Raw genomic sequence first — 25,741 nt, 5'->3', positions numbered from 1 at the left:
TGTGAATGTCTTGTGTGGGATTTAAGTCACACGCAACACGCTATACATGTATAATGGGATTTGTATTACATGCATCATATATTGGAGGAAAGCCTTATTTGAGCTAGGCTATATATTTTCTCTTGGTAAGATCAAAAAGACTAACTGGTAGAAGAAGCTAGAACAGCTAGAGTTCCAGATGCCGTGTGTACTTCTCAATGATTTGTACGATTCTCCAGTTATGAGTTCAATTGAGTCTACAGTCTTGTCTCCGTGGATGTTTGTTCTGTAAGGTACTCCAAGGAGCGATCTGAACAAACAGTGCAGTCTCTCGCTTCAATGTCTGTTGTTGGTCTGTAGTGAAGAAGACGAATCTGACAATTTGATGACCTCCTCTCACCCCTCCAACCACGCACGAGATCAAAGAAGCTTCTACTTGTTTGTGAAGATTCATTGTGAGGTTTCCCATAAATTACCTCAGAAGCAGAGTTCTCTCCTCCAAGAGAGGAAAAATTAATGTTCTCTTCCCCAGCGGTATCTGGCACATCTTTGACGCATTTTCTTACGTTTGTAAAGTTTCTTCGTTGAAAGAGATTTTCGAAGCGTCTGTAAGCAAGATCTGCGATCTTTTGATTGATGGATTTTCCTTGTACCCTCTCTTCGTTTTTGACAGAATGATAGGCCTCGTCCAAGATGGCGAGGAACATCAGGATGATGATGAAGTTAAAGAAGAACAGGAAACCAAACAGCATTGTGGGTCCCAGAATCCCGTGCGCGCCCTCTACATCATAGTAGTCAAATGATCCAAGCATCATTTGTAACATGGTCTGCATTGTGGATATGTACGAGCTGTACCCTTCTAGAGAGGCACCGAGCAAAAGGAACGCTAACATCGCAAACGAGGAAAACACGATGGCAAATATGAGCATGAATCCGCACAGAGGCCGAGCCGCCATCTTGGTGACCTTTGCCCCACGTTCCACAAACTTGTTAAAGAGACACAGTTTTAGAAGTTTCAATGTCGCGACGCAAACCAGACAGCCGAGAACGTACGTGTTTATTTCGTACCAACTAGCGGCCTGGCGGTACTGGTCGTAAGTTGTTTGGGCTGTTTTTTGACTCCCTGGTCTGTTGAAGTCGACGAGCAGGTATGACGTGTAAAGTGTCACCCCGATCTCAGCAAGAGACAGCATGCAAACGCACAGGTCCACAACGTTCCAAAACATCTTGAAGTAGCCCGGTCCTAGCAAAAGTAGTTTTCTCACTGCAAAATAAAGAATTTGTTTCAGTCAATGCACATTGACAAGAAAACAGTGATAAAGGATTATGGGAGCCCAAGAGTAGCAATATTAAGAAAGTAAATATATGCTACAAAGTTTGTCAAAAAATGACAAAACGCAAAATGACTCAATGAAATACGACGATGGAGAATTAGATGTTCGATTGGTTAAATCATTTCTAACAAAATAGAAAATATGATAACAAGATCAAAAACTTACTTTCTTTAAAGAAGTAGTAGAGGGTGACCAAGACGAAGATAATTTGAAACCCAAGGATAACGTAACTCCAAGTCGTTGTGTACATATATAACCTGACCGTTGTTGCCTAGAGACGAATATGATTAGTTAGACTTGACATACAGCAGCTAGTGTAGTTGCAACACATTTTAACAGTTACAATTGCCTAAGGAAACACATGGAAGCTTTAGGTGGCTACAGTTTGTATATGGTGGACAAATTTCCCCGGCAAATTCAAGTTCTCCCCATTTCTTATTTTCGGCCGTGGTTGCTAGTCTGGTGGGGACTAGAAATTTGTCACGTTATAATAAAAATGTAAGTAAAAACGCAAGTAGAAAAAGCTAAAACTTCAAAAGGATAGATATACTCTACCTTCACACTTGTATCCACCTTTCCCCAAGCCGTGAACTCCGCCAACATTAGGACGACGGAGAACAGGTTACAGTTGGGATTGTACACGATGAACTCTATAAACACGGCTCGGGTTTTGTGATCGATCCAACCCGACGATTCAAGTTCAGCCATGGTCACGTCCATCTCGGTAATGTTCGTGAGTTCTGACACGTAGCCTCCTCCGTCGTAGAAGCCGTGCTTTCCAGGGTGAGGTACCGCCGCTGGAATACAAGACAACATTTGAAATTTTTCGGGGTCGTGTGGCGGAACGAGAGAGCGTTCGTCTTGGAACCAAGAGGTCCCGAGTTCGAATCCACCGATCTTGTGCCCTTGGGAAAGGCATGAATTTTCGCACTTTACCCAGGTGTAAATAAGTATGTCTTTTCATTCGTTTGTGTGCGTTGGCGGTGGCATAGAAATTGCAATAAAAATTGTATCATGCACGAATAGGAACCCTAAAGAAAATACATGGATTTGTTTCGCAATCAGGAGTCCTAATGAAAATACATGGATTCATTTCAGTGATGTTAATTTCTTGTAAGTCTTGGTAGAGCCTGAATAGTGGTTATACGAACATGTTGAGGAAAACCCTTTATTCTTGAAACGTCGTAATCAACAAAATTCAATTATGGAAAACATTGTCATAATCTCCAAGCGGATTCTTTTGGTGGAAAAAAAATCGGCAATACAGTATCCATAGAGACAACTGGACACTGCCTGGCCAATTGGAAAGTCTTGCCGGTTGGCTACGATTTTACCACCGAAAGATCTGCTTGGAGATTTCTTCGACATACCTTTCAGCGAAGGTCGACGATATCTCCATGGTGACAGGTTGTCAGAAGTGTCCACAGTACTAAGGCTGCCATTGATAAGGTCTGGTCTCAGCCAACCAACGTCATAGACTTCGTCGTCTTTATCCCACATGGTGTATGGTGGGGTGCAGTGGTCAACAATTTCAACAAAAGGCTCCTGGACGCGACATGCCCCTCCTTCAGTAAAAGAGGACTATTGTCAGCATTTATTTCATTCCAAGTTGTTCAAACAATGGTGGTTTTACATGCATGTGATATTGGTCAATACAAATGCACAACGAAAGTAATAGAATTATGATATAGTGCGAAAAGTTTTAGATAAAATACAGCGAAGCATAGTTACCTGGACTGACTCGAACCTGGCGGAGAGTTACAGGACCTACAAGGTACGACACTCTGTCCTGCAGTACTCCATCTAAGGGGAAGGTGTCGCCGTTGTACCAGGACGTTTTCCCAACTTTTCCTGGGAGAGACGTTTTCATGTAGTCCCAGAACCCTTCAGGGGTGAAGATCTGTGCAGAAAAGAAAAAAAGCGCGGTGTTTTAAATTATCACCTACATGTAAAGAATATCATTGTTCTGAAGTTGAACTAAAATATTTATTACAAAGTCGTCATTCTAGCCAATAAGTAAACCCTTCTACTTACCCCTTTAAACGAGGATACAAATATGTTCTCTATATTGCGAGTCATGTGGTACATGTTGGCGTCACGGTTGCCATTGGCAACCACAAGCAGCACCAGGATGTAGAGAAGGTAGAACCCCAGGTCGTGCAGAGCCTGTCGCAGTCCGATCTCCACAAAACGCCGTTCTCGAGCTATGTCCAGTTCGGCACTGTCAGGCGGCGCGGTGTTCTGTGGTACCTGTGGAAAACATCTTAACATTAATCTTTTTAAGTCTACTATTAGAATCAAGAATATACAATGGCTCAGTAAGAATTTTAATTGCAAAAAATATGGATAAATCTAATGACCTTGTGCATAAGGGGGTTGAGATGTTCTTCCTCATCTTGCAGGGGCGTCGGAGGAACATAGTCAATTCCAGCGTCAGGCGTCTGCAGAAAAATTAAAGGCCAAGTCTATGTAAGTCAAACGCTTTATTAACATTCTATCCTTATCTACTTTCGGTATCCTTATATATTGTAGCAGAAACTTTAAAAAAAGTAAGACAACGTGTTCCCGAGGATGCAGATTTGTTGATAGGTGGGTCATGCAGTCTTTTTAGAGTTAATTAAAAGTCCTATCCGTAAACATGGGCATGGTCGCATATGGCGGCGCCCATCTCCGTTTCTGTAGTCCTTGGGTCACACAGGAGTGCAATCACTACAGCAGGCTGTCACAGAACCAACCAACCAACCAACCGCTGCCAAGGACCTATAGCAGTCTGTTCTGTTACAAGACAGCTGAATTTTGTACGGCACAAGCACGACTATCCCAAGAATGCCTTTGGTTTGCGACTGTGCGACGGTCGTAAGACGTATGTGACCATGCCCTTAAGGGTGCATGGAACTACAGCTTCATAATCATCCATGAAATAATCACAAAATGTTGCGTATTCCCGTCTTGGAACACGTACTATCGTGGTGCTCCTGTCGTCTTTGACGAATGAGTACCTCTTTTATGCAACCTTATGTAACTATTACATCACGGACTATAACGACAGAGATAAACAAGTAGCACCTTCATGATGAGTGCGATGAACAGTCCGATGAGCACGATTTTGATGGGCTGTGTGATGAGGATATCGAAGAAGAATGACGTGAGGAAGGTGAGGAGCCACGCCTCCGCCTTCTCCCGCCCGTACTCGAACCCGTACAGGATGGTGAAAAACGCCGAGGCAGCACAGGAGCCCAGCACCAGGAACCAGGCTGGGGAAGAAAAAAACTGAAGACTTAAGGTATGACTACGTCTTTGATACTTTGTAACGAAATGCCCTAATGATTCTCATGATTCTAGTATATGCTTAATTATTAAACATACTGACAAACTGGTTGATACATAAAAATGCACGAGGTAACATGTATGGCAAATGTTGTTGCATTGTAATCTATATCTGTCAAATTCCTTTAAACGTCGTCCGACTGTACTCAGTATTGTACTTCATGTTTCGTTACTTACCAAAGAAAATGAACCACCACGGTAGCAAACAGCCTCTTGGCTTCTTAGAACCATTACCTCCTGTGGAAAAACAAAACAAAACTAGAAAGGCCAATATTTGCTTTGGAGCAAATACAGCGATGGGTTCACCACATTTTACGACATGGCAGGGAAAGAATGGGAAACACAAGGGAAAACAATGATTTACATTGATATAACTATAATATGAAGTAAAATACAACTAAAACAACAGTTGGATAGCTATTCCCTACTTTATTGGTTAGGATTTTTAATTGCATACTGCAAACTGTTGATTTTCAAAATAAAAAAACGTCCATGCCCGGCATTCCAATGCTGGAGCAGGAAAGCTTGAAATACCTACCAAAACACTTGAATACAGACATACTGTCAGTATGGAAATGCTTCTGTGCAGGTGTTAATCAAGTTAAATCCCAACAGCCAATCAGCAAGAAGTATAGAGGAAAGCTGCATGCCTATTGGTTGATGCCCTGCATTCCATTGTGATGACTCATGCCCAAACGTGGTAAACAAGGCAGACTAACACAGTAATACATTTGCTATAACACAGCCAAAAAACTCAAATAAAACCATTCTAAAAGCCTGTATCACAATAATTTAAAAAACGCCTAGGGGTATTTGCCCACTGTACCTCCATACCAAATTTCAGGACCTTGGGCCCTAAAATGAAGAAGCTGAATCCATTTAAAAAATGGCAGGAGAAGGAGGAGGAGAAGAAGGAGAAGAAACATCAGAAAAAGCAATATGGTTTCACCACACCACTTCGTGGTGTGGTGAACCCATAACAAAACAAGTCATTTCTCCAAGCATTCGTAGCTGATCGAATGCCAGAATTGAATGACTTCGCTGAATACGAGAAACACATGATGCTGTACATGCCTGACCTGATTTATTCTGTCCTCGAGAAGACCTGGGCGCACAGTGTCGGAAGATCTGTACTATCACCAAGTTCACGGGAAATACCAGAAGGGCACTCTCTATTCCGATGATGACCTAAAGAAAACAAAATCCAAACGCCAAATGCAATACGAAAATGCAATAGAAAAATGCGCGGGACTCTGTATACATGCATATGATCTATGATACACATGTAGCACACACAATCCATTTGAATGTCTACGATCTTTATTCGCATGTCCATGCCCATATAGGGCTAAATGCATACAGCTGATGTCACGTGTATATAGAAACTTGGTAACATACACGTAGAACGCGTAATTAATGAAAATGAAGGATGGACAACAGGATGGGTAACAATATAGAATGTGACTACTCTAACTACTAAACACTAAATTCTAACTTATTGGGTTTGACTTGTTTTTCTGAGACACTGGAAGACGATATATCAAATACACCAGAACTGTACAATCAAAAATATTAATCATCCAAGACGATGCGGGTATTTCTATATAATGTTAATTTGTATATACCTCTGCCCATGAGATCGGGAGCTGGACCTGGAATCCCATGATGTCCAGGGGAGGAGGCCGGTGGAAAGTTTCTCCCTTCCCGAAGAACATGATGTTGGTTACCATGGTGCAGAGCAGCAGGGACAGGCAGCAGGAGATGCGCTCTACTCGTGTGAAGGTGCTGGAGATGGAGGGCAAATAAATAGACCGGACGTGACTGTCCATCACAATTAGCAGTTCAACCAATGATAGCATAGCAATTAGCCGTTTGACCAATGAGAGAATGGCTCCATGTCAGTGAAATAATTGCATTTGTATGTTTTCATTTTGCACTTGTAAGGGAAATGAGGGGGTTATGGTATCGGTCTATTGAGCAATTCGTACGGATAAGAGTAATAAAAGTTGAATTTGTACTTTCTTAATTAGTTTTCATGGGTTGCTTTGCAAACGACGAAATAACTCTTATGTTTAGATGACCTATATGCATTGTATACGATGAGTAAGTCATTGCTCAAAGTCATTCCTCACCTATGAACCGGTCTACCAATGACAGAGTACCAGAGATGTCCGTCGCGGAAGTCTCTGGACGTTCTTGAGGAGAAAAGTGTTCTGAATCTCGTCAGCTGTTCGTTCGTGGCCACAGGAAGAACTCGCTCCACCTTCCCATCACCCTCCTCTACAGCAAACCATCTGGAAAATGCCACAGACAAGATAATTCGACAATGAAACTAATATAGATCTTCAAGCAGATCCGGAGTAAGGAATCGGCCAAACAGTGTCCATTACCTTAACACCAGTTGGCCTGTTGAATACTGCCCAGTCACCGTAGGATCTGCTTGGAGATTAATGAATCATGCCATCAAGACTATAGTGTACATGTTTGAAATAGTCGTATTTTTGCTGGTAAACGTAATTATAATCACAATTTCCGTCAAATGCACTATCGTTGGATGCCTACTCAGCCGAGTAGTTGTGCCGGTACTAAAGGTTATCTATATTTCATCAACCAGCCTTTTACCATCTACCTCTCTCAGAATGTACCCAAATAATACACAAGACAAATGGATCCTCACGTGTCTCCTACGAAGATGCTTCTCGCGTCCTCTTGCATATCCGTCACGATGATTCTGTCCAGATACCTATTAGTAAGCAATTGCAACATGAAGTGTAGATCAGTAATATATGCGGTGACAGCTAAATGTTAAAAATGAATTAGTGAAGATTTCAGAATCATTGTCTGATTAGTTTGCAGTTGCAATCAGTCGTTGTGCATGGTAAATTTGTTCTTCTGCAGAGATCGCGAGCTTCCTGGCCTTAGATCTCGGAGTTACTGAGATTTTTATATAATGAAAACAATTGTCTTTGTTAAGATTAAAACAAAAAGAGCGTACCACGAAGGGTCATGGCCAAAGTTGTCGTGCCACACGTGAAGATGACTCAGGGCCCCCAGCGGAAGTGACGTAGTGACCAGGAAGGTGTCGACTCCTCCCCGGGCGAACGTCAGGCGGTTGGAGTCCTCCAATGTGTGGGGACCGGATTCTCCAAAATCACCGTAAAAAATAAGAGAAACCTAAAACAAGTTTATATACATATATATGAAATGTATAAATTTAGTATTATAATACAAAACTTAAAGGTTTGGATAGTAGTATGAACTTCAAACGATTATGCTACATGACAGGGCCCATTGTTTTAGTGACTACCGACGGTAAGCTTATTTATAGATGAAAGCCTTGGGGAATTGTAAGTTGTGCATGTGACGCCTACCTTTGCAGTAGTACCAGAGTTGGATCTTGTTCCAGTGAACACCACTATCTGGTACAAGCCGCCGCCTTTTGTAGAGGTGCCCAGAATTGTGGCCCCCATCTTTCAGCGAAATAAAAAAAATGCATGCCGTACATGTTTTGTCAGTTCCAAAAACTGATAACAACATATTCTATCGGTTATAAAAAGTGTTTATAACAACGTATCAGACGGCCATGGTATACAAAGACCTATATGCAACAGTACGGTCATCGCTTCTCTAGGTTAAGTGAAGAGTGGTTTACCTTCTTTGCATCATCCATGTCTTTTTTCCGTCCCCACAGAATAAGAAGCAGATAAATTCCTACGATGATCCCTATTGTAGACACCACGGCAGGGTTGTCGTGGATGTTCTTAAAGTCCTTCAGAGCCTCCAAGATGTTTAGAGAGTTCGGCGCCACGAAAAATTGGAAGTCAGAGCCGAAGGCCGTCAGATGGTTGCAGAAGCAGTGAGTCTGACTCTCACTTGTTAAGGGGCCAACCTATGAGAAAGTTATTAACAAGTGAGATGACAACCAGCAATTGATTAATTGTGGCACAGGTTGCGAAATGTGCTATTCATCTTTCAATAAAAATGTTTCGCCATACGGTAGGGAAAAGATGGCATGTTTTCAATACCTTACAACCATCTGATTTCCACAGGTGCGTGTTAACATCAAAGTAGAGGCATTTAGAAGCGAAGATCTTGATAGTGTAGTTCAAGGTGACGTTATGTTCTCTGATGTCTTGGTCAGTGTCGTCCCAGAATGGATCATCTTCGCTGTCGTTTCTTGGGATGTACATGTATTCCACACCTAGCAAGTAAAATATTTGAAGGCCATCAGAATGCAATAACAGCACGAAGGTACCAGTATGCAATTCATGAAAGTCCCTTCTATTTCGAAATTACGCATATCAGCTGCAGGTTGTGTTGCGAAGGATATTTCAGTTTTGAGACTGCACACAAGTAAAAGAAGTTTCTTTTTGACAGTTTCACCCGTCATGACAGGCATCAGGGCAGTTTAAAGTGCTCGTAATAGTTACTGTGCTGTTTTCTCATTCCGTGGAAAATAATTTGGTCGAACACAATACATACCAAGATAGTATTCTCCTTCCCCAGCCTCCTCGGGCATCTCGTCCATTGGAATGTGTACAGTATATGGATCTGCACGAATGTCCTTTGTATTGTCTATCGGGATACTGTAGAGCTGTTCAGGGGGCTGTGGAAGTGTGTAGGTCCGGTTGAACGTTGACCTGGTCGGCGGGGCCTGGTGACGAAGATATAGGCGGACGGTGGCGTTGTCCTCATCCGGCTGCAGGGTGATATGCACGGAGCCTTCCCCGGTCACGTTAAACTTATGAACCTGCATGTCGTGGTGCAAATATAGTTAGAGTTAGAGAAATGGAGAAGTCACAAGAAATGCGTTAAAGGAAATTCCTTCAATACATAGAATTCTTCTAAAAAATTACACGTTTTTATTTATGAAGATTTACCACTTAATGAACGATGGACATAACAGGTGACCTAGCTCTTTAATCATTATGCAAACCTTAGACCAGACTGTGGTGGGATCTTCGAAGTGCTTAAGGCGTGGCTTTCCTTAAACACCGGACCTCTGGATTTACGTCCTATCCGTGGGGACGTCCCTAACTGAAGCTAGGTACTCATTTTCACCTGAGTCAAGTGAGAAAATAGGTATAAAATTTCTTCCACAACGACTCAGCAGTGGGGCCTGTCAGGGATTCGAACCCAGAACCTTTGAATTCTAAGTTAACAACTGTAATCACAAGACCACCTTGCACTTTTGCGATTTGCGATGTTTCGCCAGGTGACAGTTTACCATTTATGGCATACAGACTTTCTATACATAAGGAAATGACTATGGTGTCTACCGTTAGTAGATTATGGCCAATGGGTGCAGTGGCCGCCCGTTCTGTCCGGACAGTCACCGCCCCGTCCTTCCGCGGCGTCACCACCTCCACGGGCTGAGTCAGGTTGTGTACCGGCAGGGCACCCCGCTCCGTACGGAACTGTAGAGCGGCTACTGACGACTTGACCATGTCGGCGTTACTGGCATAGCCGAAGGGATTCAACGTCGTTTGGTAGTTCTGTAATGAAAGAGACAAATATAAATCTTGAAAACTTGCAAAGGTGTTGATCCCAACGAACGGGCTATTTTACTAAAAAAAATGCACTTGTTGTCTGTCGTCGACAAGCAAAATCATTTTTAGCTATAGATGCGTCAACAACATCTTTCATGCCATGGTCATATGGACATAATTCTGTTGTACGTGAAGAGCAATCGATCATTAAAATGAGCTCACACAGAATCGATCAAAAGACAAACAGCTGCAGAGAAAGAAAGGGTTTGACATGACTAACCTCTGACCCAACAGAATCAAAACACGCCTCCCCAAAAAGAACAGAAGCGTCAGGAATGCGGAACCAACTTCCAGTTTGACCAGCCCCACCGGAAGTGCTGACTATCTGGGCACCCATGTTCCGGCATCTCTGTTTCGTCAGAGACATTTCAAACTCGTCCTGAACAAACACTGTCGGCTTCTCGTTCGGCCTCTTCCCACGAAGTAGAAGGTCATTCACAGTACTCATGGCGTCGATAATTGATGTTGTGGACTTTTGGACCTGCAATACAATGTGTATTCAGTGATGATCCTGGTGTATTTTAGCAAGTGATCTTTATGATAGACTCATCTAATTGCTCGGAGAATGATCACTCTGGCCCGTTGGTTATTGACAAGCAACGGACTTGTAACATACAACTCTATTTCTCTCTCTCTCTCCCTCCCTCCCTCTCTAGAGCTCTCTCTATACATCAATTCTTCATAGTCGACTCAGCATCATAAAATTTCTTTCACATAATTACTACTTGAGCATCACGTGTTTCTTACATTCTGCATCTTCTCTCGATCTACAGCGTCTCCTGTACGGTTTGCCTTCTCCACAGCATGTGATGATCCCGTCATTACATTTATACTTGCTGTAGAAGAAGTTGTAAGACGACGTGACAGTAAGAATTGAAGCAGAACAATATGCAGGTCGACAGATTGATACTGTATTGTTGCTTTCTCCTAACAGCGCATGCATGTAGGCATTGTATTTAGAACAAGCAACTGGATTGCATCTTAACAATAAAACTATAACTCCGCAGGCTCACATCCAATACAAACGTGTTTCCATCACAAACGTGTTTCCTGTACCCGTGATTCAACATGTACTCACCCGTTAACATGAACACGGCAGACTCCTCAACTTTTTCAATACCAAGGTCCTCCGCTGGGAGACTGCGCAGGAAGTTCGCCATATTTGATAAGACACCAGATGCCACCACCTATGATTTGGGCAGAAGTTTATGTACATATAGTTAACCTACAATACAAGTGCAGTGCATTGGGCCACTATAATCTAAAAATGCATTTTCTGTTACTAGTCATGTTAAAAGTGATTCCTTGATTTTGATATACTAGACCTCTAGTATGGTACTTTGGTGGAGTGTTTTTACGGTGTCAAACGGGATTTTTGTGTTTATCGTGACAGAAAAAGACTCAAGGCAAAGAACCATTTATGTTCTATAGATCGTCCAATAACCTTACCTGCGTCTCTGTTGACAGCTGGTCCGGGACACGTGTTGCCTGACTGAGACTGCCTGCAAGCGAGTTGACAGAAGACACGGATCTGGGCTGGAACTTGGACAGGCCGGCCACCATGGCGGTGCGTATCTGGGGTGGTGAGGGGAAGGGTGAACTCAAAATGTGAAATATCATCTGTCATAAACATCAGCATCATATGCTATCGTAAGTCATTGTTAAAGATGACCAGTAAGACGTATAGACAACTTTTATGTGTATAATTTATGTATACACACACTGGAGAGCTATCAAATAAACAAATAATTAGAGATATCATAGTTGATACAGATGTTAGGAATTGACTCTTGAATGTGAAAAATTATTGTTCAAATATCCACTCAACACTAAATGTTAAAATCATAGATATACACGATGTTATCAGTATATATATTAAGTATGATCATAGCGATCTTTTGGTGAAGGAAAAACAGGCACCTTTGTAAAAGACTCAGTCTCCGCAGTCGTCATGTTCTGACGAGCAGAGTTGAGGACAGACGAGACACTGCGGGACAGCTGTAACACCGCCTGGAGGTCTCCTGCCCGGACAAGCCTGTACAGCGTGCTGTCCTCTCCGCTTGTCAACCGTCCGGCAACGGCAGCGAATTCTTCAGCTGGGAGGTCATTGACCTGTGAAGATAGCTCGAAAGTTCACCTGAGTGTGTTGGTAGAGGTCATTCTGAAACTTCAGGTATGAACTGTAGTTTCCAGCAGAAAATGGACTTATCCAAATTCTAGACTGTATATAACGTCTTTGTCAAGGAATGAGCAATCTATCGCTTATGTGTCGTCATGTTATGCAGATAGACGAAGTGACTCGGTGCGCAGTGGTGCAGTCAGAAAATTTGGGTAATTCCAATTTTTTGTCTGAAGAAATTACAGATCATACCTCTTTGGAACCTGTAGAGATGTATGACACCATCCAACACATTTGTGGAACTTTTACGCTTTGTCATCGCTTTTTAAGTACTCAAAATTGAAATATGTACCCGCACCTGTACATACAGCTTAACTGATGACGTCGCTCCTAATGCGTCCGATACACGAATCTTCAGGGTGACGTTGTAGTCACGTGACGGTTGACCAACCGGCAGAAGTTGTGGCGCCATAGTTGAAGCCTAGGAGGTAAAGATCCACATATTATGTATTTCAGAAAAAAACGTCTCATGGTAAATTTAATGGGGGAAAAGCATGTCAGTCCTCCAATTGCAATTCGACGACAGTACAGATGTTCACTTTTATTGGAAGAGACCTTCTGTTTATGGGAGACGACGCAAAGAATGAGAGTTTTAAAAAAGTCTTTAAAAGAGCAAATGGTCAACTCAGCCAACATGAACTCAAAGCGGTCCATAGGGTTACTAACGGCCCTATCTTGGACATCATTAAGATCATAGACCAAGAATCGCGTAAGGCTCATAGAAAGATCAAAGAAGAAGTCCACATCCAGTTGGAACATGCCGAGATGAGTCGTAACAAAGTTGGCAGCTGCCCAAGTCCTATTTACCCCTACTCCGCAAGGAGGCGGGGGAGGCCAGACGGCCAGCACAAGTCTCGACCTAGTCTCGTGTTCTCGCGAGACTATGTCACTCCGTGATCAAGATGTACAGTAGACATCGAAAATTTGGAGGTATCTTTCAAAACAAGTCACTGATTGATGAATTTCTACTAACTGCAAATTGGCAGCATGGTGCCGAAAATGATGACGTTCTTACCGTTCCGCTGTACAGAAGAGAGAACATCTCCCCTGCTGTGGTGCTGAGTGACGCCAGCCTTTCTCCACCTGTGCTGTACAGGTAGGTGTACGTCAGCGGGGTGTCCTGGTCACGGAACCCTGCAGATGTTGGAAAGAATCACAGAACAATTCGTCGTAAGTCTTCGTACGATTTTGATGCCGTAGCATTTTAAGCAGACCGTCAAGTTTAAAACAGAACCAAACACGAGGTGGTTTTACAACAGACTTGTCCATAAAAAGACCGAAGCTGAAATTTTGTAGCACAAATGCATGGATATGCAAAGAAATTGTCATAGATTTGTCCAGTTGCTTGAATAACAACTTCCTTCTTGTGCTTGTGTATCTCATTATACCTGATGTTTAACCTTTATCGATGTATATGTAACAAGCATGCATATCTCAATAATGCATTCAATTTGCGAGTGCAAGACGCACGTATACATGTGACTGGCCCGTGAGTTATGCACCAAGATATATAGGGGTGCACATGTAGTATCAAATCCATATGTTTATGTTTGATGCCTCATACATACCGCTGCATGTTACAGAGAAGGCTGTGACCATGGCTGTTCCTACAGAAGGGGTGACGGTGCAGGATCCTACTGTTGGCGGTTCGTTCGTCATAAAACTGTACTCCGCAAATCCACGTCGACCGTCTTCTAGGGACACTTCGACTCTGAACACATAGTTACCGGGGACCTTCAAAAATAAGAATAGGCAATGTCTGACATTCAAGTACGTTATATTGTGCTAAAATACCATAACACCTCTCGGTATTCATAAAATCAGACAAACTTAAACATAATTATTTTCAAGAAACAATATGAAGATGGTTATGATATTATTATCTACCGTGAAAACACCAGATCGGACGACAAGATCAGGGAGGTGTCTTCCCGTGATGCTCTCGTCGTCCCAGTTCAAATCGCTGCGGCCGAATCCTGCTGGCGCCCGAACTAACGTCCAGTTGTAGGACACACCGCTGTCCAGCTCACAGTTGGAACACGTGGACACTAAGACCAGCCTCTCTGAGGGGTTCGCTCTTCTGTTGCAGTTAGACTGACAACTAAAAAACACATCATTGGCAATTGTGGGCGAACAATATATTTTCTGTGAAAATCTAAAGCAGAATAAGCGGAGAGATATCACATAGCTGGCCTTACTGCAAAGTTTGACACAATCGCTAGAAAAGAAAACAATTCTCTTACGTTTAATGTCATAATTTGGTATAGATATTTCAAAACTGCATACGTTCGAGACACATATGGCATGCTACATGCTAGAGACACAAAAGTACCCACAATAAGTGAAAAATATCATTAAGTAAGAGTCTCACCTGATCAAGACAATAGGCGAACCTTTCTCCACTATCCAGAGCGTCTGGGTGTACCACACGGGTTGTCGTCCCGGATAGCTCACTGTGACGTTGAAGTTGAATGTAGTCTCGCCAGGGGGCATTTTTGTGTGGTTGATGTGTTGGAGGGGACTGGATAGTCCATTGTTGAAGACTTCATCACACAAATCTGCTATAATTTAAAGAAATGTGTCTTTAAATGATTTATAGTTCAATGAAGCACATAGATAATATACGGGTAGCTCGGTCTTTTAAATTTAGTAATTTGTAGCTTGTCATTGGAAGGTAAAAGGAAAAGTTGAATCAAGTAAACATTGCACACAAGTAATGAATGTCGCATAAGAAGTTACCACACCTTTGCTGCGATTGTTTCTTTCTAGCTGTTGCCTAGCCACGCATGACCAATTGTACTTCAACAATGAAGCCTGTATCATCCCATCAGGGTCATAGGAAGAAGAGGCATTCAGCACGATGTCCGAACCTTCAGCTACTGATCTGGCTGCTCCGCCAACAATATCAGCCACTAACGGTGACGGGCTGACTCGGACCCACCGCTCTGCCTGCTGAGACATCTTGAGCCAGTCCGACCGTTCATCTGTTAGTGTTGCATTGATGACCAAAAGGACATTCCCATATGGCAGAACATTCTTCGGGATTACGAGTTCTGGCATTGCCGTCTCTACACTTGCAGGCAACAGAATGGGTACTAGATTATATTCATGTCTGTTCTTCTTCTGTTGAAATGCAGACCATTTGTAGTTGAGTTTGTAGTTTTCGGATTTACATGCCAGGTACACGTGTGCTTGCAGCTGCAGAGGGAATCTCCTCAGAACAGTCAGTGCAGACGACATGTTGGACCCACCGCCACTCACGGACACCGCGGCGACGCACGGGAAGCACCAGTAAGATCCATCCGCGTTCAGACATGTGTGCTCTTTGGGACAGGTGTGATCGCCTCTCGTGCATTCGTCCACATCTGTGTTATTTTTGGGAAAAGATATCGTCATCTTATGCATTTTTTTTGCTCAATATCCATTCCAATACAACACAAAAAATCCAGCTTAAAATTTAGACACCAACAATTATTATACAATTTCTGCTTTGCAGACAGACTTTGATATTCTGAGTAAACTGACACAAAAAATGATTCAGTTACTAGTTTTAGCAGCAACTTTAAATGCTGTAAGAAGGTGTAAACATCAGTAGATGTGAAAAATCTGAAGAGATTACCTGCACAGTGTGTCCCATTCCATTCGTACCCTTCTCTTTCACATGTTGGTGTTTCAGTGACTGTGGAGCTCTGCACTGTTGTAGTAGTGTGGTCAGGCTGAGTAGCGGTGGATGGCACGACATGTGTGATCTCCTTCATAGTAGAAAAGACTGAATCTGTGGTATATTCTTCTGTGACAACTGTACCAACGTAACGTTCATTCAACTGGGTTGTTACATCGTCCTGTCCTGTAGTGAATTCCACTGCGTCAGTGGTACCTCCGTGTGTTGGGTACACCTCTGCCGTTGTTTGTGGTGATTCCGTGACTGCAAAAACATCGGTTGTTCTCCCTTCTGTGGGATATATTTCAGTTTCAACTGCATAGGTCGTAGTCTGCTGACCAAGCGTTGTCGCGTACGCCTCTGTTGTCCATGGATCTGTGGAGACTGCAAGAAATCATAATGATTGTTAAAAAACAGCATTTAGGTCTTAGAAGTTAAGAAAGGGGTTATTTGTATCTGTTGCTAAAAGTACAAGAGAGAGTGAAGAGGCCCACTTTGAATTCTGAGGAAGAAACATTAGAAATACAATATAGCAATAGTGTGGAAACTTAGATTCAGTGCATTAGGCACACATACATGTAGGCGTGTACACACATACAATAACCTGAAATAAGAGTGGTGGGATACGAAGTGCCAGGAAATAGGTTATTAACAGTGCAGGGACAGAGGCAGGGTAAGGGGAGATGTAGCTATTGACAAGACGGTTCCACCCTGACAGATAAAATGTGTATAAATTCGTAAAATCAAGTAAAAATTTGATAAAATAATTAAAACTTCTACATGATATACTTGTACATGATATATAATCCGTGTTGTTTACAAAGATTTTATAAACACACCAAAACGTCTTAGTAGAAACATAATCTCTTACATCCAACAGTTGAAATATCCTGATCATATCCAACTTGATGGAAAGTAGCCCGGAAACCTGTCGACTCAGCAGTAGAGTTTGTGACAAAGACAACAGTCATGCTGCTGCCCGTTGTAGTAACTGTTGGAGCGCTGTCACAAAATCTCCCTAGCAACGGCGCTGCAGAACTGTTCCCGTCATGCACAGCGACATAGTCGAACTCGCAGTCGCCATGATCGGCGAGGTCAAGGGTCATAAAGGTGAGCGCCAGGGTCAGGTTTTCGGTTGCTGTCACGGTCCAACTGCAAACGGTGTCGCTGTTGTAATACCGGGCAGATCCGCTAGACAGGACTCCGGTACTGGACTGGGTGACGTAGAAGGACATATTTCGTTCACATTCGTAGTACGGCTCGATGGACGAAAATGGCGCACCGGTCCCTGAAACAATTTTTGTTGTGCATATGAGTGTTTAAGTAATTCTTCTTATTATAAAGTTACTTTCAGCTATTGTTTGTTGATTAACGTATTCATTAAGAATTACGTAGAATTCTCGTATAACACAAGAAATATTATTTTACTTTCTTATATATCGTAGTATATCGTAAAAAATGCTTTTAGAGTCCCTGAAAATGTTAATTAAGAGCCAAAAGGACCAACTTAACGCGACGCATTAGAAAGTTGACGATTTTGCATCATATTAAACATCTATTCACCTGTATTGCCGTAAAGTTGAACCTCTGCAATGTACGGCTGGAATCCTGACTCGGTTGAGGTGATGAGAAGTTTCCAGTACCGACTGTACGCGACAAAACCGCCGTGTGCCCGGGTCTGCCTTCCCGACATGCTGAACGTTCCGACCGTGGACCAATCGCCTTCAGCCACGTCATTCGACACGAGAAGTTCACAAGAAGTCGGATAATGGTGTTCCTCGAGATCAGTTTGTTCCACAGGGGCTATGACGCGGATTTTGTACAACCAATAGGATTGCTGCATGTCGAGGACTATGTTCCAACTATCGTACATGAAGGGTAAGTTGATGGGGTTCCAAAACGTCGTTGTGTTTTCGTCAAACACCTTGGCGGCGTCAAAAACTCTCACGCCGTCAAAATACGGCGTTCCTGAGGAGTCGATCGGCCAGGACGGGTTGGCAGGTATCCAACCGGAGTTCCTCGCCTCTGAGAGAAAAGAAAGAAAGAAGAAGAAAGGCTAATTAACAGAACGTCAAAGATCAAGAGATTAATAGTTATAATTTAGGGAACCTAACCCATGTAGAATGACAAAACAAGCACCATCATATATATTGTCATATTTGATTATATTATCCATGCAGCTACACACAACAATAAAACATAAACCAAACTAGAGTTCTGGGAACACGTGCCAGCATCTCAGGACGTACGCTCTGTTTTTCTTGATAAGGTTCTACATAGTTACACACGACACCATATTAATTACAAACTTTCCCTCAGCGCGCCAAGGGTGTGTGAAAAAAATTCCCGAGTGGCTACCACAAAAATACTACAATGACTAATTATGACTATATATATAATATAAAGCTAAAGACCCGCCATCGAGTACTACTTCTAGCCACGAGTACCATCTGAACTTACCTGTGGCGGTGAAGACTTCAACTTCGCACAGCGTTAGGAAGTCAATTCTCCCTACCAACTGGACAGTGACGTAACGGCCAATGATTGGCTCTTGACAGTCGATGGTGATGACGTGACCGTGTTCTGCAAGTCTTAGGTCATTGTTCGTCCGTCCACACTCCGGATTTTCTGTCATGTCGAAATGTTCACCTACGTTTACTTGGAGTGTAGTGAGCAGATCATCTGAAACAAGAAATAGGAAATTTTAGGCTTGCACAATGAACAAACCATTCCTAGAATTAATTAACAAATCAGCTAACTACTAATAGATCTAAGAAGTAAGACCTACCGCATCTGTATGGCGACGATTGTACCGCCCCGCCCACCTGCCACTCATCAAGCCTCCAGCCAATCACATCCCCCTGCTGGCACCCGGCCATGACGTCATTAACTTCTGCTGGAGAAAGCACCTTGGACCACATGTTCACCCCCGACAGGTCACCCGTGTATGCCTGGAAAGAACACAACATGTTTGTGATTTGGACTGACGAAAATAACATTACCCACAGTTAAATGATAATTACTGGGTGCCATTGCTTTGGAGCCCTTTAGGATTAAAACTTATGCCTAGCTTCTTCGCTTCATGCCACGTTCCTTTTTGGCGCATCGCAAGACTTAACTTATACTTTGAGAAGATTTGGATTGGTAGATGGTATTTTGTTTGATCTCTAAGGTAGCCAATAGAAATAGTGCGCAAAGTATTGCATAATCATTGCCTTCATTGCGACCTCTGTTGACTTGTACCTGAAACTTCTGGAAGCCCCCTCCCAGACTGTCCTGGTCCTGTCCCAGGACCATGATGCCGTTCGTCGGGACACGATGTCCCACGACCATCCGCGTCCCGTTCTCTTTCACCTGTCCGTCAACGTAGATGTTCCACAAGCCACGCCCACTTGTCCACGTGATGCACACGTGATGCCACTCGCCATCGAGGACGCCAAGGTCAAGCTAAAGAGTAGAAAACACTATATGGTGTCAGGCATCCAATGCAGTTTCATGGCAGCAAAGCTGGATTTTCATAGTCGATTTCCTGGGTATTCTTTTAATGTATGTAACGTTAGTAAGTTAAATCAGCCCAATACCATAACATATTGATATCTATGAGGAAAAAACGCAATATCTTATTGAAGGCTGGTTATAGTTACATGCATTTATGAGCGGTGCCCAATACAATAAAGAGACGCCTCATGACATGTAGCTTGTATCTGGGCTTTTTCAAACGCCTTAAAAGTATGAAATGATGACGAAAATGTGCTAAGAATAGCGTATAAATATCAACATCAGACAGATTTCCTCATCCAGATTTATATTTTGTTTGGTTTGGTTTGCCGCCCTGAAATTGCATTTAATAATTAAAACGTAGGCATGTGATAGAAGAATGATAGGTTACAAAGGAATAATACTGAGCTAAGTAGTGATATTATGGGGTGCTTCACTTCCTCTTGGTCATTTGTCTTATTCATTACCTATCATTTTCATGAATATATCAGTATGCTGCAGACATGAACTTTTATTTTCATATAACGTGCAGATACCATGTTTAGTGTTCATAAATGACCGTACGTACTTGATTGCAGGTACCGGTAAAGCGTTGTGTTTACAAACCTTTGTAGCATAGCGACTGTTGATGAAGAGATGGTGTGTTGTTTGCTGGTTGATGGCGTACAACAGAATCTCATTGCTCTGCTCAGAAGTGGCGTAACTGTAAGTAACATCAGAGGATTATTTCTGTTAGGCCCAGGAGCATCAATAGCTGTTCTTAATCAGACATATGTATTCATACCAATTGATGCTACTCAGTAATAACCTCTGAAACCAACGGGATTTGTTGGCACAATAGAAGAAGAGAATGGTAAACTGTCTGACATACTTCAGTAAATCGTATTAAATTTCAGTGTCAGTTTCAGTTTATTTATTTTACCAGAAGGTTGCACTCAGATCATTTGACCTGTTTTTCAGGTAATTCTGGGACAATATAAGAATACACAATCAATACGAGAAATAATACACAATAAAACAATACAGTATAACGTCTTACCAACTCTTACGTATAAGAAATTAAAGGTATAAAATCTTAGTCTCTAAATCATATCATAGTACCTGATGATCGTTCCAGAGACACCAGCATCCGTACGGAGGCGGAAGCAGAGGGTAAACTCGTCAAGGGTGTCGTTCCCTTTCAGCCGCATGGAGGCGTAGTTGTCAGCGGACAGAGGGGGTGGAAATGTCAGATGCTCCCCTATCAATATTTTCCGGAAACATTATAATCATTAGTAAAGGAAGCTATTAGATATAAAAACACAGTAGATAGTTTTTGCTGATGTTCCAAATGTAAGCACTACTAGTATATATTAGTGTACGACATGTACATGTCAGTACGTTACAGAAAGAAGGTTAAATACAATCTCCTTGGTTAGACGTATTTCAACCTCATGCACCGAGTGAAGGTTGATAAAATGAAAGGTTGTTTTCTGGTCCTTACCGCAGCAATCTCCTCGACCATAGATGCGAACTCTCCCGACAGGGTAGTTCCCTCCCAGGTCCACCTTGAACCATGGGTCTGCCTCTCTGTCGGTATGCACACAATCGCCAGAGGGCGTGACTACACTGCTGGTGTAACCGTCCACTGCGAGACTGGCAGGCAGGCCGGGCCAGGAGCTGCTCAGGGAGGCTGTTTTGCCCAGGGCGATATTTCCACCTTTAAAAAAATGATGAACAAATCGATATCAGTTGATAACAACGCTTACTATCAAACTGTAGCATCTTTAGGTTCATATTGCTGAACAAAGGGCAACGTCAACGACCTCAGCTCAAGTTTTCTTTGGTTGACAATTACAAAGAAGCATCGTCTGGCACCTTTATCATGTTTCAATCAAACTTTTAATCAAAACGTATCAGTAAACTGTGACGTTCTTGTAATATGTAAGTCCTACAAATTGAATGCAAACAAGGTGATGAAAACACTGACGCGTTTTACACCTCCTATTCATTCAATGCTTTTCATCGTGAGCTATTCTGGAACTTGTGACAACTTTTTCTTTATCGCTTGAGATACAACTTTTTGACCTATGATGATGGAATGAAAATTACCTGTACATTTCGACTCTGCTCTTTCAATCTGTTCTTGGTTGAGGCCTACGTCATACATGTGAACACAAGCTACTTTCCCATGGAAGGAACCACCAACTTCGTCCGTGAACCCCACTCGCACAGTCCCGCCCACGGCCAGCTCCGCCCTCCCCGCCACCGTACTCGCCACCTGCAGGCCGCCGTGCCACAGCTGAACCGCCCCCGAGGAGAAGCTGTAAGTGGCGCCGATGAAATTCCAGGAGTTCAGGGTCAGGGCATGTCGTGCCGACAGATCCGCTAGGCGCGTGCCATCACCTTTGTCCAGACTGGCAGGAATGTGTATGGATAAGAATAAATACAGCGCGTTAAAGAGTTATTAAGAAAATCAAACGAGGAATATTTTACTTCGTCCCTTCTTTTCAAAACTGCAGCTGCCATCCAAAATACTGGATCGGAGTGCCGGAATGTACGGAATTCTAGAGAGGGTATGGCAAAAGTCGGCTGTTCCGTACAGTGTTTTCAATCATTAAGCTGGCATAACGAAATTCTGTCCTGAATAGGTATGTATACTCTACATCCACCCTAAAGGAGAATGAATTGGTTGCATATTCTGGGCCACCAAAGACTCGTCACATTTTAAAGTAATCCAAGTAATTGACGTAAAATGCAAGAGAATGAGGAATGACTGTGCTACGGGCAAAGATTCCATGCCTGGTGCTCATCGAGGTAGACTACAATCTAAAACAGGTAGCTTTCCACGACAATCTTAGCAAATGTCTTCGGAATAAAATAGAGTGGATTCATTCCTCAAGCTAATTGACATCTAACACACCGCAATCGTAAGACATATGGATCCGCATAGCTTCCGTTTAGAACTTTTATTCAGCCTGTCGCGGCCGATGTCTTCGACTGTACAGAGGCTAAATATAAACATACGTTTACGAAGTTCTCACTTTTGCACATTTCCAGTGCATATCACCTAGCCTGGGTACCATCCTACTTGTATGCCGGGGCTCCCACACTCGCTTCCCTAACAAGTACTTGTTAGGGAAGCGAGTGTGGGAGCCCCGGCATACAAGTAGGATGGTACCCAGGCTACATATCACCCTGGAACTAGAAAAAATGTATGCGGCTCCAGATGTCTTACTGAGGGACGACTGTAGTGTGATAGATGTTGGTTTATTCGCTTGAGGTATGAACCCGCTCCACGTTATAATATATATAATCTATAATCACACATGTACATCATGCATACAAAATATGCAGTTTATTTCACCTCATAAACAAAGCGCTAGAATCCCTTTGTCCAAAACGCACGCCTCTCCCTTCGGTTAGGATTTGAACTACAGGCCCAGCAGTGCCGGTCGGGTACACAAAGGCCAGTATAGTCATGGAGTTTTCGGTCTTCATCATGACTTCGAGGTCGAATTCGACGTACGACCCGTCAGTAAACATGGCGGCTCCTTCCCGCTCGCCGTACACACCGGATGTGAAGGACACGCCCACGCCGTTTCCATGGTTACCATTTCCGCTGATGTCTTGTAAGCCATGTTCCCTGTTCAGCGGCCACAAGCCGACAGGAGGAACTGGGGGGAGACAGATTAAGAAAAATCGAAAGAAACATATTTAGCTTGATAACAGCGAGTGAACATTATGATCGATTGTTATTTCAAATCAACTCTGCAAGTAATAATGACGACAACATTCGATAATGGTACACGTTCCAGATGAGTCAAGAAAAGAGAATAAGATATTTCAAGATATTTTCTTCATAAAAGCACGCGTTGGCATTGCTTCTTTGACTCAAAGTTGACGAAAACGATATTTTAGTGCTCCTAACTTGTTGGAACAACTTATTCTGTACTATGGTAAAACTACATGTACATGTTAACACGAGAACACAATATGTTACAGTCTATTAGCTTCTACCAGGCTTCGAGGGGCGGCTGGAAAAATAGAAATCGGCCAGTTTTCGGGTGTACAGTTTTCGGGTGCGGCCAAACTGTTCTCTCAAGCGGAAGAACTCCCCTGTCATGTTAGCTATCATTTTTGGCCGATTTCTACTCTTGTCAGCCGCCTCCCAAAGCCTGGTTGGGGCTAACAGTCTACTGCCAACAAAAAGCTCTGTGACTATCAACGACGTGAGAAAAAATATATAGTACGTATTTCCTGCTACTAACCATGTCTTGCATATGTCACCAGGGATGACGGCAGAATAAGAAGCATCAGCATACAAAGGCTTTGTTTTCTCGCCATTTTGTCCGGCCACCATGTGACCCTAGTATGAACAGAACAGGTGACGTTTGTCCACTTAACTGTTGTGAGTCAAATGATTATATAACTGTGCCACTAATGTTACAGATACAGACTGTTTCAAACAAACGTCATTATGCTTACTCACACGGTCTTAAAAGCCTTTTGTCACGAACCAGACAGAGCGCATAGGAAGGTGCCTAGTTGCTAAGTGCGACAGAATTTAGTAGTTCTTGTTGTCACTCATGAGCCATCAGCAAATCATACAGACCTGCCTTTCAGATTCACTGTGTGGTCGTCAATACCCCCATTAATTTTGACGCTCTCGCCGCGCTCTCTCTGCGACCTGAAATTGGTCGGAGCGCCGAGAGAGCGCGGAGAGATCGCCGAGGTCTCCATGTTTGGAATCTAAATTAATGTTGGGGCCGTTGTGAGCTCTCATGGCGCTCTCACTGCGCTCTCTCTGCGCTCATTCGACATTGTTGGATTGTCGTCCTCGGTGATCTTACGGCGACGGGATGAACCGGTTCAAAACAGTCGACGAGTTGGCGGCGCTCATGGCGCTCTCATCGCGACCTTAGCGATCTCTCGGCACTCTCTCGGCGCTCTGGCCAATTTCAGGCCACAGAGAGAGCGCCATGATAGCGTCCTAGTGGAATAGGGGCCTAAGTGAAATTGAAAAAAGCGGAGGGATACAACATGTAGTTATTTGGCAATGGAGCAACCCTAGAGTAAGCTAGCCTGGGTACCATCCTGGTTAGTTTAGGTCCGCTCCCAGTCACTGGTTGGTGGGAGCGACTGTGGGAGCGGACGTAAACTAACCAGGATGGTACCCAGGCTAAAAGTAAGCGCCCCCTCCCCCAAAATGTTCAGTTTTCTTCAACATTATTCGCAAGTTTTAATTCATTAAAACAAAATACCAAAAAGTCGCCGGTATCAGTCAATTTCGTTTGTCAACATCTCTCACATAAGTTGATACTGAAAAGAAATATGGAACTTTCCGGACGTAGTCTTTCTAAAGGTCATGTCACGAAAAGTCAAGGTCAAGCTTCCCTCACAAAGTCACTACCTTCTGGCGATTCCGAAATGACATTCGCACTGTATGAAAAACCACGTTTCCAAGAGTTTCCAGTCCCGCACACGCCCGTGAAATTCGCCGTGTCCTGGTCGCGTCCATGGATTTCCGGGCTCCGCATGCACGGCCCCGGATATTCCCTTACACTCCCGGATTCGTGCTCGCCGTGCACGTGCACGGAAATTTACGCCCCGCACACTTGGCGTGTAGTGGGAAGCGGCTAACAATAAGGGGTAATTAGGTACTGCGTGTATTCATGTTTCAGGTGATAATTACTTGAACCAAAGTTGCCATTACTTTAATCTAAGCAAATTAGAATGATCAAGGATTGTTAATACAACATTTGAACCTATGCGTCCTTGGCTTGATTTATCGTTATGTCGTCCATACGACAAAGCACATTTGAGCGTAGGGCGCCCCGACGCAGGGGTTATATAACCTACTCGGTCAAAATGACCTAAATCTACACTCCGGTCTAAATCTGAATTTTTTATTTTGGAAATAATAGTTTATCCGTGAGGTTCATTACCATGATGTAATCAAACGCTTGACTAAAGGGGTTTGAACTAACGTGACCTGATCAGTTTGTTATGATTTTTAGGTACATGTATGGGTAATAATATGCAAGCTTTACATTGTAGTTCGGTCGATGTGTATTGTGATGTGTCTGACATGGCGGCCATTTATGTGAATAGCCTTTGTGTAAACAAAGGGAGAACTCACAGCGTCCCCATGCCTGGTAAAATACTGAAATCCAGCAAAACAAGTCAACTCTCATGACATTAATTGTGGATTTTGGATACATTTACAAAGAGT

At 43.1% G+C, this 25,741-nt stretch overlaps 2 protein-coding genes across 2 annotated transcripts; both read right to left on the bottom strand.

Annotated features, from left to right (window-relative positions):
- Window positions 1-105: 105 nt before the first annotated feature.
- LOC109469118 (polycystic kidney disease protein 1-like 2) lies at window positions 106-17,680 on the bottom strand. The gene is given in 30 exon segments (XM_019767498.1): window positions 106-1,243; window positions 1,479-1,563; window positions 1,565-1,584; window positions 1,877-2,110; window positions 2,684-2,858; window positions 3,348-3,563; window positions 4,380-4,567; window positions 4,818-4,874; window positions 5,720-5,828; window positions 6,266-6,425; window positions 7,318-7,383; window positions 7,636-7,814; window positions 8,012-8,110; window positions 8,293-8,529; window positions 8,666-8,841; window positions 9,123-9,390; window positions 9,920-10,135; window positions 10,410-10,670; window positions 10,937-11,025; window positions 11,692-11,764; window positions 12,110-12,301; window positions 12,667-12,789; window positions 13,384-13,502; window positions 13,937-14,102; window positions 14,256-14,469; window positions 14,740-14,926; window positions 15,113-15,733; window positions 15,988-16,320; window positions 16,901-17,317; window positions 17,593-17,680. Coding segments are annotated over 29 exon segments (6,234 nt in total). The 5' UTR covers window positions 17,265-17,317; window positions 17,593-17,680; the 3' UTR covers window positions 106-236.
- LOC109469107 lies at window positions 17,585-24,249 on the bottom strand. Its single transcript, XM_019767488.1, has 10 exons — window positions 24,126-24,249; window positions 22,874-23,183; window positions 21,619-21,923; window positions 21,011-21,226; window positions 20,629-20,767; window positions 20,134-20,230; window positions 19,273-19,476; window positions 18,818-18,980; window positions 18,490-18,711; window positions 17,585-18,054 (listed from the first exon to the last, which is right to left on the bottom strand). Exons 1-10 carry the CDS (start codon window positions 24,247-24,249, stop codon window positions 17,585-17,587), a joined length of 2,250 nt encoding a protein of 749 aa, XP_019623047.1.
- Between the last annotated feature and the right edge of the window lie 1,492 nt (window positions 24,250-25,741).

This window comes from Branchiostoma belcheri, unplaced genomic scaffold (assembly GCF_001625305.1).
Source record: "Branchiostoma belcheri isolate BF01 breed outbred unplaced genomic scaffold, Haploidv18h27 scaffold20, whole genome shotgun sequence".
Taxonomy (NCBI): domain Eukaryota; kingdom Metazoa; phylum Chordata; class Leptocardii; order Amphioxiformes; family Branchiostomatidae; genus Branchiostoma; species Branchiostoma belcheri.
The sequence above is the reverse complement of the archived record's forward strand: the minus strand, read 5'-3'. Positions and strand labels throughout refer to the sequence as shown.